Consider the following 12,588-nt stretch of genomic DNA (forward strand, 5'->3'; position numbering starts at 1 on the left):
GAAAGGAGACCCGCTCCCTATGTAGATTTAAAAGGCTCATTTTAAGGTTAAGGATTATATTTTCTGGTGATTACACACTAATGACAACATATTTATGAATGCTATATTCCATTTCAGCTAAGAGATCTTTTGTGAGATGGAAGTAAAACACAAAGATGAGTAATAAACCTATTTGATCTTCCATATTATAGCAAACTAGCAGACGAGGCATTGCATTAACTTGGAAGAAGTCTTAGAGTCAAAATGAGTCATTTTGAATTTTGAAGTGTTGATTTAATATAAAAAATGTGGTTGAAAACTTTGGTAACAAAGGCAATTCAAGAATAAACATGTTAGGGTTGCACGTACGTGGATGTTTGAAGGATCCCATGCTAATTAGTCACAATGACTATAGTGAAGAAATGGAGGTTATATTATTGTTTCATTATCTCTAATAGGTGTTTTATGTCCAAAGTGCATGTGTTTGTGTCATTAAATTCTGTTAAGTTGGCACAGAACTTATTTGGAAAAGATCTCTTGTCTATTGACCAACTTTTAGCTGCATGGTTGAATTGTGTCAGAGCATGATGTGTGTGCTGTACTCTTCATCATCCACATGAATCTTTATATAACAACATGTTAGTTTCAAGATCAGCTCAAGGCCTGAAAACACAAATACTAATAAAATGGGGCAGCTTTGTTTTTCAAAAAGAGATTAGATTTACTGGAATATTTTACACCTCTGTAATTCTTGTAAAGACTTAAAGTCTACCCCACCTCTATGAATCACATCTACCGCAACCATTTCTGCTGCCCAAAATAATATAACTACATTGTTAATGGGAAAATAAAAGTTCCCATCTCCTCACCATATTCGTTTTCCTTGAATTCTTGTTTTGATCAGTGCAGTGATGCTTTTGCATTAATGTTTGTTCTCATTAACACAGGATGTTTTTAGGACTTGAAAGTTGTTCTATAAGTAAATGTGTGGCAGCAGATCTAATAAAAGATCACAAACACAGCCCAACAATAAAAAATAAATAAATAAATCTGTAACCCCTTTTGCTCCTGGCATTGCCAAAAGTCATTCTACAACTTGCAGAGAGCAAAACCTATCCTGCTCTTTGCCTTCAGCCTGCAGCAGAACTCCTGCGCCTGGCTGCCTTTGTAAGCGTCTATGAATTTAATTAACTCACACCACATGGAGAGTGTTGCTTTAATTGGACAAGGTCTTGGCATGCCACTCTGTGGACAGACAGGCCAGGAATAATTTTATGACGTGCAATTCTATTATTACAAAAGAAAGCCAGCCAGTGATTTCAAAGATGGATATCCAGCAGACAGAGCTAGGTTTTGATCTTTGACAAAAATAAATTAATAACAGAAAGACAAGATGTAGTTTCAGCTTCCTGAGTAATGCAGAATGTCATTTCTTTGGCATACAGACCGGCAGGTGCTGCCATTACGGATGGTTGTCTCTGACCACACTGACGCAACAGACAGACTGAGCAAGTGACAGAGACGGCATTTACTAGACTGAGTGATAACACTGAGTCAATAAGGCCTGACTGTAAGAGGCAGTGTTACGGTTGCTGATGAGTCAGGTATACGCTGAATGCCACCTCACACAGACCACTCCATCTATAGCTAAGCTCAGCTGTCCCAGTGAGCTACCAGCCTTAAGTGTGTGGGTGGTCACTGGCATGAGGTGCTACTGCAGCCTTGTGCCAAGCAATTTATGAATTGCCAAAGGACTCTGTGACGTGTTCTGGTTGATATGCAGTGGTGTCATTTGATGTTGCCCAACATCTTATTTCTCCTACTTTTATCTATGACACTTCTGGCTTGAACTCAGCACACATTAAACCAACACTCAGTCATGTATTTTTAAATCTGCCACCAAAAACGAAAAAGGAACAGAGTTTTTTGTCCAGATTTCACAGCTTTTTATGCACAGTAAGTCTTGATCAGTGCTGACTAAAGACAAACTCAAGTCATTCAAAATATGCAGTCAAGCCAGGCTGAAATGACAGCAACAGATCAAATGATGGGGAGATGGGGAGTGTCTACACAAGGAATGTCAAGTTAGTGATCATATAAAAGATTCTTACTGCCAGCTCCTTTGAGTTTTCCTCCTGACTTCAAGATATTCAGAAGATGCTGCTGTTTCCCAGTAGTACTAATTGCAAGGGGAGAACTAATGGGCAAAGTGTTTAGGGCAAACTGAGATTCTAGCCAAGCTTTTAATGCCCTAATAGCCGCAAGTGGACAACCCATGAGCACTTCAATGCTGCTGGGTACTTCATGGTTATAGAGCAGGAGCTTCCAGGAACAGCTGAGTTTATTACTGTTTAAGAGAGCACTGGGAAGATTTGAGATGCCAAAAGGTTTGTCTGTGGCAGTGTGTATCTTAGTGCAGGGATTCCCAGTAGTTTTTGTCCAACATGCCATCACAGCCCTGTCAGATGAGTTCAAATGCCGATTCATTGGCACCATCTATCGCGTTAATTTGTATGCATTTTAAACTGATGAATAAACGAATATTCAGACTTATTTGCTTTCTTACTGAGAGGTAGAGTAGATGAGATCAGTACCACTCTCATTGTAAATATATAACTTGTGCTAGCAGCTAGTTAGCTTAGCTTAAAGACTGGAAACAGGGAACTGGCTAGCAATGTCAAATTAACATGTTAATTATATAAAAGTGTATACCTTTTTACCTGCAACACATAATCATCCTGGACTTAATGATCTCTATGCTTAATTTATTTTTTCTTTTTTTTTCCAGAAGATTCAATTTTTCATTTGTATTCCCACTTAAAGTGACAGGTGGGCATCTTTGACCATTCATAAATTACTGTTTTGATAAATCTGCTCATTTAATAATGCAAAAGTGTGGTGTCCAGGCTTTACAACAGACTACTTTGGTTAGAGATGTGTTGATGTGTGTGATATGCAATTGTTGCTGGTAGTTCATTGGTTATTCTGACAATAAATGTGGTAAAGATTACTCTCACATCTGTTATTCTGTTTTTGGATGCTTATGCTCTACACACATAGGTATAATGTTTTTACCAAAGTATTGTATTTATTTTTCCCAGTTAGAACTGAGCTACTTCAATAGTTGCTTTGGTTCCATTCATGATGAATGGCTTTCATTGGATAACTTCTCCTGGGAAGAAAGGTTTTTGGTAACCTTGGATAGGGTTAGTAGTTGAATATCTAATTGTTTACATTTTTCATTATAGGCTTATTTGAAAAGTACTACAGTATTTGCTAGTTATAAAGCCATTAACCAAGGATTTATTTTCTTTTTGCGTGATAGTTATGCAAAACAGCTAGAAACTGAAAGCACTACTCAACTGTGTAAAACAGTTGAGCAAGAGTATTAAAATTACCTACACTACTTACCCATTGTGTAATTATTATGCATATTTAAAAACAAACAACACCATGTTTAATACCCTCTTTGATAAAACATCAAATTTGTAAATGTCTTTTTTTGTCTTTGGCCCAACTTTCAGTTACCAAAGAACCTAAATGAAAGATTGGATAAGGGATTTGTTGGCTGTAGAGCTTAACAAATTGGAGTATTTCTCCAAGTTGGAACTGGATCTAAAATGGAACCAGCTATTGGAGGTCATCCCTAACATACAATACATACAATACATACCATACGTACCATACATACCATACATACCATACATACCAGCTAGCTCACCTAGTAATCTGGTGGAAATTTGTGCTTGTGGAAAAATGATTTGATACTTTGACTTGCTGAAAGATTGCGCTACTAGACTGGTAACCATTTGTGATGTATTCCTGAGTTGCTGTGCGATTGGTTTTTTTTTAGCTACTGCTGCCCCAGTTGTGGGACTTGACCCCATCTCTGTTTATTTACATTTGGCCAACAGATGTTCAACTAGGAGGTCCCAGTTTTCTGAGCCATTACCCTCCATCTTCTCTGGGGATAAAGATCTACCCCTGCAGATAAACCATAGGCCATCGGATGATGCATTGTGTGGGCAGCATTAACTACAACTGTGCTATAATACAATAAAGTCCATTATGGTTACTTAACACTTTTAAGAAAAATGTAAGTATTATCTGGATTGTGAGAACTGCTTCAATGTGTGAAATCACAAATAAGTTCTAATTTTCCCACTATAAAGTACTTGTGATTGTATACAGCTCCCAGCATCTGTCATGATTATCCAATAATATGTTTAGCTCTTTGTAAGTATCCTGTTTATTAAAAAGCAGTTGCATTTTATAGAAAACTTTATAGAAGCAGTTCCCATTACACATTAACATCACCAAAGACTTAGCATGTTGTTTTCTAGGTCTACTTTTTCAGTGAACATTTTGCTGAACTTTAAAACAACTTTGTATAGACCTCTTCTATTTTAAAGCTGGAGAGTTGCCAGTACAGGTCAACCTTGTGAGTCTAGAACTGATGAGTGCTGTCATACTGAACTGACTTCATGTCTAATGAGGAGGCTCCATGGATATGTCCAGTCTTAGTTAACTACATTTGCACCAGCAGTGCAGCCCCAGGATCCCTCTGCAGCATCCCAGCTCCTCTATCTCTGACTCCCACAGTCTACACTGCTTCTTAAAGCCATTTGTCAAACCTCTGCACACATTAAATTATCATGACCCGAGAGAGATGTCTACTGCTAGGAAGAGACTCTGAATCCCAGTCAAACAGATATGGTGTACAATGTCTGAGACTGAGAACTGAATGAAATTTGACTGCCCAAAAAAGTAGGTTTGTTCAAATTGCATGTCATCTCATCTCATGTTGTACCATGGTCACACACAGCCTAACACACCTTGAGATTCCTGCGACTGAAACCACAGCAGATGGTGTTTTGCTACAGAAAGTCCATGAAGTTTTCTAATGTGACTCAGAATCGAATAATTCAGGATAAATATGTGTAAGAGGCCCCTGGCGGCAAGTGAAGCTTTCACATTGTTCTTTTCTCTTCATTAGCAATGACTGCTCCCTAATGAGCTGGTCAGACTTAAAACTAAGAATATTTCTTGTATAAAAAGAGGTTAATGTTCAGATGTAGTGCAACTGTTTTGAGATGAATGACAAATACAGATGAGATGCATTTCAAAATATTATCCATTAGTAATTGGAAGAGCTATCAACAATTGATCAAGTCTGTATTCTTAATAGTCAAAAGGAAACAACATATTAGATTATTTCCTGGTTAGTTGCTAGGATTTTAAAAGGAACATGCCTAGCATTACTCTAATGGAGTGGTGGCATTTTGATTTTTCAGACTCTTATTTGAGGGCTAAGACTTTGTTTTACGTTTAAGGTCTGGTGTCTTTAGGGTCAGGGTCTGGGTATGCATTATGTCAATGACTGTCCACACAAAGACAGAAGTACAGGTATGTATGTATATATGTGTGTCTGTGTGCACACTACATACTCAGTAAGTGAAACAGTGTTAATTGTGTTCATCTCTTAAAGGGGCCACTGAATTTGTTTCTGCGTATGTTTCATACATTGCTTATCCAAACAACAGTAACAGCCTCTGAACTGTAATATGTTTATCAGAGTTGAATAACACATATTATGCAATAATAACTATAAGGTTGCATAATACATCTAGCTATATGTAAATTTCAGTTTTTGTGCTCTAAATGACATTCAACACACATTAACATGTTTGGTATTTTTGGTTGGAAAAAGGTAATACGTGATATAAACACTACATGTAGCAGGTTTTGTGTAGTGGTCAAAAGTACATTAATTTAAAGGTACCAGTTACTCTGCAGATACAAATGAATTGTAAAAATATAATATAAAACAGCTAACTAACTGTGGTTAACTTATTATTTAACTTATGACTATTGTTTGCTATAAATATCAGTGTTCATGCTGCAAACTTCACCAGGGGGAGGTTTCCATGAAGACAGCAAGAAGTCAGCTGATTCCTGCAGCTTTACAGCAGACGTTTTCCAAACTGCAGGTTGGCAGTCGTCATGTTACAGACAGTGACTCACCATGCGGTGGATGTGTTGTAGGGGAGGAGTGTGGGGCTGTGGCTTTCCCCTCGCAGGCTGTGTCGGGGCTGGTAGTGGCTGGGTACCATGGGCTGGGCCTGAGCTGGGGTTTCGCTCTCCTCTGGCATGGACTTGTGCCACTGACTCCGAGCCTTCTTCAGCCATCTTCCTCCGAGGCCCCATTTCTCCAAATAGACTCGGCACAGCTCATAGTTTATGGCTGAGTAGTAGAGGAAGTCAAGGGCCAGCAGTATCATGACAAAGAAGCCATAGATCCACACACCAACCAAGGCTGTATAATTACTGGAGGAGATGGAATGATGGAGTGTTAGCAGCCTATAATGTGGGAAAGACAATGATAAACACTTCACATGCTCAGAGTTATCATCCAGCTACCCTTAAGCTGGGTCCTTAATTCCCATGTGGTAAGAAGAAGATGTTCATCATATCCTCACTCAATAAAACTATAAATATATTTAAAAAATGCCCATCTGTTCATTTTCCAAAAGAATTTCATTAGCACACAAGACCGTTTAATCCATCTAACTGGATCTAGTTTTGCTGCTGGTATTCACCTCTTAAATTTTTCCATGTATTAAATCATCCAGCTCAATTTGAGTCCTCCCTTAAGTACAAGGTAAATGAGCAGCAATATATTCCAGAGCAGCTTGAAAAGCAGCATTTATAAATATTAATTAATAAATAATCCTTGAATTTGATGTCTGTTTATATGACAGAGCTCTCGCTCTGAGAGCAAGCAATGTATTTGGATGGAAATTCATCTTTCTTCATTCAGTAATGAATCAGTAACCTGATTCATTTAATCAGGTGCATCCACTATCTGTCTGAAAACGATGTATCCTTGGGTATATTTATCTAAATGCTTTTGAAATGAACATCTGATCTGCTTTACTTTTGCTCACCTCTGTCTGCGACATTTACTGTAATTTATTGTGAATGTCTCCTAAGGTGATCTGAGGGTGCAACAGGCTTTACATGTGGGACTTTATTTGAGTCAGTCTAAGGGTAAGCAAACAATCTGTGCACAGTCCTTGGAGGGCTTGATCATGTTCATAAAACTGAAACAAATGTTATTCAGTATTTTATTTTCTTAGAGAAGGAAAGTAGATGCAATTGATTATCTGTCAAAAGCTTGTAGCTTAAAAAAGTATTCTCAGATGACTCTTGCATTCCAAATCTATTTCCCTTCTGCACCAGCCCAGCTACTCTCTAACTATATGCTACGATGCATTAACCTGTGAAACCGCACAGGACACATGCCCTTGGCTTAATGCAGTAAATCTCAGATTGTAATGCAATTTTCACCTCACAGTGTTAGTAAGGAGCAGAATTATGGCCAGTTAACTCAATTGGCCAGTGGTAAATATCAACCCGCAGTCCTATCGCCCACTGAGCCAGGATGAAAGAGTGCCCCAACAGCCCATCTGACACTAAAATGAAATATCATGACCGGCTGCAGGGCAATGTGAACTGTCTAGACAGAGGCATGCTGAGAGGGCATTAGTAAAGAGAGCTGTGGTTTTGTCACTGAGAGCTTCCACAGAACATTCTCCTGTGTTCTTTATTCAGTTTAAACCAATGATAGATGTCTTCAAGTTTATGTTCTCTGTAAAAATATATGATCCTTTCTTTGCATATGCAGCATAGTTTATTAGTAGTAATACTAGAAGGGCACGCTATAATTTATAGTGTGAATTTCTATGATATAGTCAAGGACCACTGCAGTGAGACTTGATATAATAGCAAACACTTAACACCTGCCTTAGTGTGCTATCATGTGGAAGAGTCCTACTCACAACATAACAACTGCTTTCTGCATCTGCTCTTCTCTGCAATGGTTTTCCATATCTCTGTAGGTGTAGATCAATGTCAACCAACCCTCTGAGCAAGAGCCAAATGGTGTCAATGAGTGCATTACTGTCAGGGCACGAATAGTTTGTGAGTGTACAGACTGAAACTGGCTGCTTTGATCTGATCTGAGGAAATGTCACATCTTAGAAATAATTTGTTCCATCATAGCTGCTCACATGTAATTTAATTCTACATTCAGAACATGCTTTTTTTTTTTTTTACTTGTTCCCTTTGCTGAGGTTGTTTTCCCTTTATATTTGGTATCTGAAAAGCTACACATTTAGTGTAATTTAATGGAAAGTTCCATAGTGACCTAGAAGAAATTAATAGCTTTTGGTGTGAATAGCACTACACCAGCACTTAACATTTTTGACATTTTACTCAGGGCTGCAACGAATTCTCGAGGAACACGGACCGTAATCACTGTCGCACAACGCATTTCGTTATGAAAAGTTGGCGCTCCGGTAAAAACCGGCCGTAAAAGGCAGAAAATGTCCAAAGTTTGATTGGTTTCATTTCAAACTTAAATAAGATGACAACACGGTGCAATGCGTGTGTTGTAAAGTAGAACTGGCGAACAACAACAACACTTCGTCACTGCTTCAACATCTGAACAGAAAACATCCGGTTGTGAATCAGACAGAGCCGACACAAGGTAAAGTCATTTTAAGGTAACATGTCGTTTCTGTCACGTATTACACAATAGTATTATTGTTTCAAAATGCAAAAGTCTGTTTTATCCAGCTACTCGAGTAATCCCTCAAATATTCGGTAGAATACTCTACACCAAAAATAATCAGTAGCTTCAGTCCTATTCCTTTCTGACTTATTTCTGCATTGATTAACTGAATAGTCGTTCAACAGACAAATAATTTGCAACTATTTTATGATTGATTACTTGTTTTTCAAACAAAAATTATGAAAAATGCCTTTGTGTCAATTCTCCAGTTCATCACACTAAAATGTCAGGATTGTCTGCTTTTCTCTGACCAGTTGGCAGGTCAATCACTTAAGTGATTAAGTGAATCACTTAAGTGCATAAAGGAAATACAGCAAGTAGCTGTATTTTTTAAGCAAATGTTGATATTAATTTGATATTAATAAAAGTTCTATTAAAGTACTTAGAATGAGATCATGAGCTAAAAATACATAAAGGGAACATCTCTACTTACTGGATCCTGTGTTTTTCCAACAAACGTGTAACATTTATATAAAACAGAGGCTCTGGTGAAGGGCCCGTTTCCTGGTAGTCTAATTTAGTAATCCTGCCATGGATTTATTTGCTCTCCAAAATCAACATAACTGACTGTCGCTCATTGTGTGTACTTTGATTTAGATCCTGATTTAGATTGAAAACTTTACAGCAGTTTTCATTATTGAAATAATTTAGTGGAATATGTAGCCTTGGCAGAGTTACAAACATCTTTTCTAGGATTTCTGGGTCTGAAATAACAGAGGGATCATAAAACATAACTTCATTTTGCTAGTGCAATATATTTATTAAACTCACCACGATAGAACTGGCACCCCTGGAGTGGGGAGGTTTTTCTATTTATGTATTTTGTATTTATTAATGTTTTCAATAGTTTTACAAAACTCAACTGAAGTTAAAATAAACAAATAAAAAAAAAGACGACAATACTTGACAGGGCAGTCAGTGTAATGAAGGTAAATGGCAGTGAATTGTTACTCACTTATGTGCGTATCCATCCGAGGTGGTGGTAAGGTTTATCTGCATGACCATCTGGAACTCAGTCTCGTTGCAGCAGTATTTGAAGGCGGTGTTGTTGTGGTGGCAGCAGAACATGTAGGTTTTGTTGTCTGAGAGGCGTGGGCAGTGAAAGCCGAAGTGGTAACGCCCCTTGTGGTCTGAGTAGGGTTCACACACCCGGTAATGAGCTGAGAGGGCTGCAGGGTTCAGGAAGACAAGGCCAAGAAGAAAAAAAATCAAAATCAAATCAGAAATGGTCAGGAACAATGTATTGTGGAAAATCAAGATATTAAGACAAACACTTGTAACCTTTTAGTCTTTGTTTATTTACCAACTCTGAAAAATAACAACCCCATATTAGAGCCACTGATGGCGAGGGTCTGTTGAAATAACACTGTTCAACCTGTAGCAGCCAAATTACAAAAACAAAGTATGAATGTTTCTTTGTTGTTGTCTGTGGAAGCATCAGAAAATGCATCAATAAAGCGAATGTGTGTAATTATAACAATAGTGTAGGACAAGAAAGCAAACAGTGTCACAACAGAAATAATCAGGAGACATTATGCATACAGACCCTGATGGCAAAAGCTCAGTCACCTTTGTTGTTGAAGGAACACAGCAACCCAAGTGAGTGCTACTAATTTATCAGGTCTATGCAGACATCAGAGTTACAGTGCAATGTAAATACCAAGTATGCTTAGGTATTTGTTTATTCTTCAAATGGGTTATAGAATGTAATTTCAGAATTGCATTACAAATTCCTACATGGTGGTTTTGGATAAAGCCAGGAAAGAAGCAACAAGGAATGAAATATTTTTTCCTCCACATTACCAGATGAAAACTGAACTCAAATGAAAGATGCTGGACTGTTCATCACCCTAAAATTTACTACTGCTGCTTTTTGGAAGCTGGAAACACATGGGATGACAGAATCCCAAATGCAAAGATATGTGGAACGAATACTTCTCTGGCTTGTTTGTCTTCATCTGTAACTGTGCTTTCAAGTCCCTGCAGCTTTGAGAGAAGAAAAACAATATTGTTTTTGTTATGGAATCTGGCAACGAATAAGGTTTTGCTTGGAAATGAAATCACAGGAATTTATTTCAGCAGCAGCCGAGACTCCATCTGGTAATAATAAATTGCTGATCTGTCGGAGAAATGAACCAGATATAAGAAATGTCAGTTTATGGGGGCTAATGAGAGTTAACACACATCACAGTGGACCAGGACATACTCATACTGCAAAAGCCTTGCTTAGTTTAAAAGTTTCTTCTGTCGTATCCTGGCCAAGTTCAGGCAATAACAGAGAGGAACAACATCGAACTATCAAACACATCACACAAAAAATATGGTACAAAACTGAATAGAAATTTGTGTACATTATGCCAGTAGTGACTAATTTAGTCAAGATTTTATAATTGCAAGTTCTTGAAGGTAATGGTGCAGGTGTGGAAATGCACATGCCTCTTTTTGCTAAGGAAGATAAATGTGAATGTTAACAGAACTGTAGAGATATATTTTACTCATGCATTCAATACTTACTATAACTGTATAATGCCAGCATTGTTTCTAAATTACCTTAAACATTTTGTGGCTATGATTTACTGCAATATCTTGCTACTTACTGGCTGACATAATATGGCAATATATAATATTTTAGTGATTTTGGCCATGCTGATGAGATCACTTTGAAACTGTGTCATAGGTGCTACTTGGTGAATCTATTCTGAACCTTATTGAATTCATTTTTCTTAATCATTCAATGTGTATGTTAAATGATGGCACTTTAAGTAAAATACACTTTTTTATTGTATCTGATTTGTCTTTGATTGGGGATTTTCTTTCAATAATGGAGCCATAAATCTGGCAGTGTTATCAGTAAAATGATTTTACCCTTGATTTAGCCCAAGGTCCACTTACTGCAGGTTGATAAAAGTCTTTCAGTAATCTCCGACAGGGACACATCAGCATTTGAAAGGCAAGAGCTCTTTCAGGGAATAATGAGCTTGGCGTGGACACCATGCCTCATCTCAACAGTAATATTTTAGCAGAAGAGGGCAGAAAATAAAAGATGGCTTATAAAAAAAATTCTTCATTTGACCTTTGCATCTACTGTACACATTAGTGAATCAGTGAAATGATTCAGTAGGTTATATTTGTAGTCCTTAAATTGGTTCACAAAAAGTAGAGGTCAAAGGTAGGTACCGTTTGACCTGGCAACAAAGAAACCAATGCTCTTGGCGTCTGAAGTGGGCCATAAAATCCTGTAATGATGCGCGACTTGCAAGACTTGTCTCATGAGAGTTCAGGGGAAGTCTCTGGCTTCTCAAGTGAACACCAGCTGGTTCTTGAGGTGGTACAGCTGTAAACACACCCATCTGCTAAATTTCATTAACACCTCTTGAAATTTAGGATACAGTTAACAGCTTGGCTCGAGCTGCACAGTTTGTTTATAACCTGTGGTCTGAAAACCACTATGTCTCTCTCTCTTTCTCTGTGTAACAAGTACAAGCAGCATCTGAACACCAGTCAGTGCTCACACATCTTTACACATATTTATTTATTTGTGGTTGCAATCACACCTACAATTTGTTGATTTTCTTCTGAAGCACAGAGGAAGAGTTGGCTTTGTTGCATTTGTGTTTCAAGAGATGCTACAGTAGCTATCATCGTCGTCTTTATCGAAGTATGATGACATTTGTGTACCATGTTGGTGTCATGAATACATAAAAAACCCATCTATGTCCTTTATTCAGTTTGTTATAGAAGCAGGAGGAAAATGAGTTACTTTTCATGAAATCATCTTACCGGTGGATCAACAACAATTTTGGCACTTCATCATTTATTAAGCAAAAATGCCAAATATGTGCTGGTTCTAGCCTTTTAAATGTGATGGTTTGTTGTTTTTCTCTTTGGTAGTGAATTGTAAATTTGAATTGTTGGATAGAAAAAAACAGTTTAAACATCTCACATGACACAAATCTTAATGTCCATTTTTACTA

The 12,588-nt window shown here is 37.6% G+C and overlaps 1 protein-coding gene across 2 annotated transcripts in view; it reads right to left on the minus strand.

Annotated features, from left to right (window-relative positions):
* shisal1b (shisa like 1b) overlaps positions 1-12,588 on the minus strand; it is a 33,936-nt gene that overhangs the window by 3,286 nt on the left and 18,062 nt on the right. The window contains exons 3-4 of one of the 2 annotated variants that reach the window (XM_026310965.1): positions 9,570-9,783; positions 6,004-6,306 (exon numbers count right to left, since the gene is read on the minus strand). In XM_026310965.1, coding sequence (XP_026166750.1) covers positions 6,004-6,306; positions 9,570-9,783 — 517 coding nt within the window. Of the gene's footprint in view, positions 1-5,999; positions 6,307-9,569; positions 9,784-12,588 lie in introns of those variants that run through there. The other variant, XM_026310964.1, reaches the window with a different exon arrangement.

Source organism: Mastacembelus armatus, chromosome 6 (assembly GCF_900324485.2).
Source record: "Mastacembelus armatus chromosome 6, fMasArm1.2, whole genome shotgun sequence".
NCBI classification, from domain to species: Eukaryota; Metazoa; Chordata; class Actinopteri; order Synbranchiformes; family Mastacembelidae; genus Mastacembelus; species Mastacembelus armatus.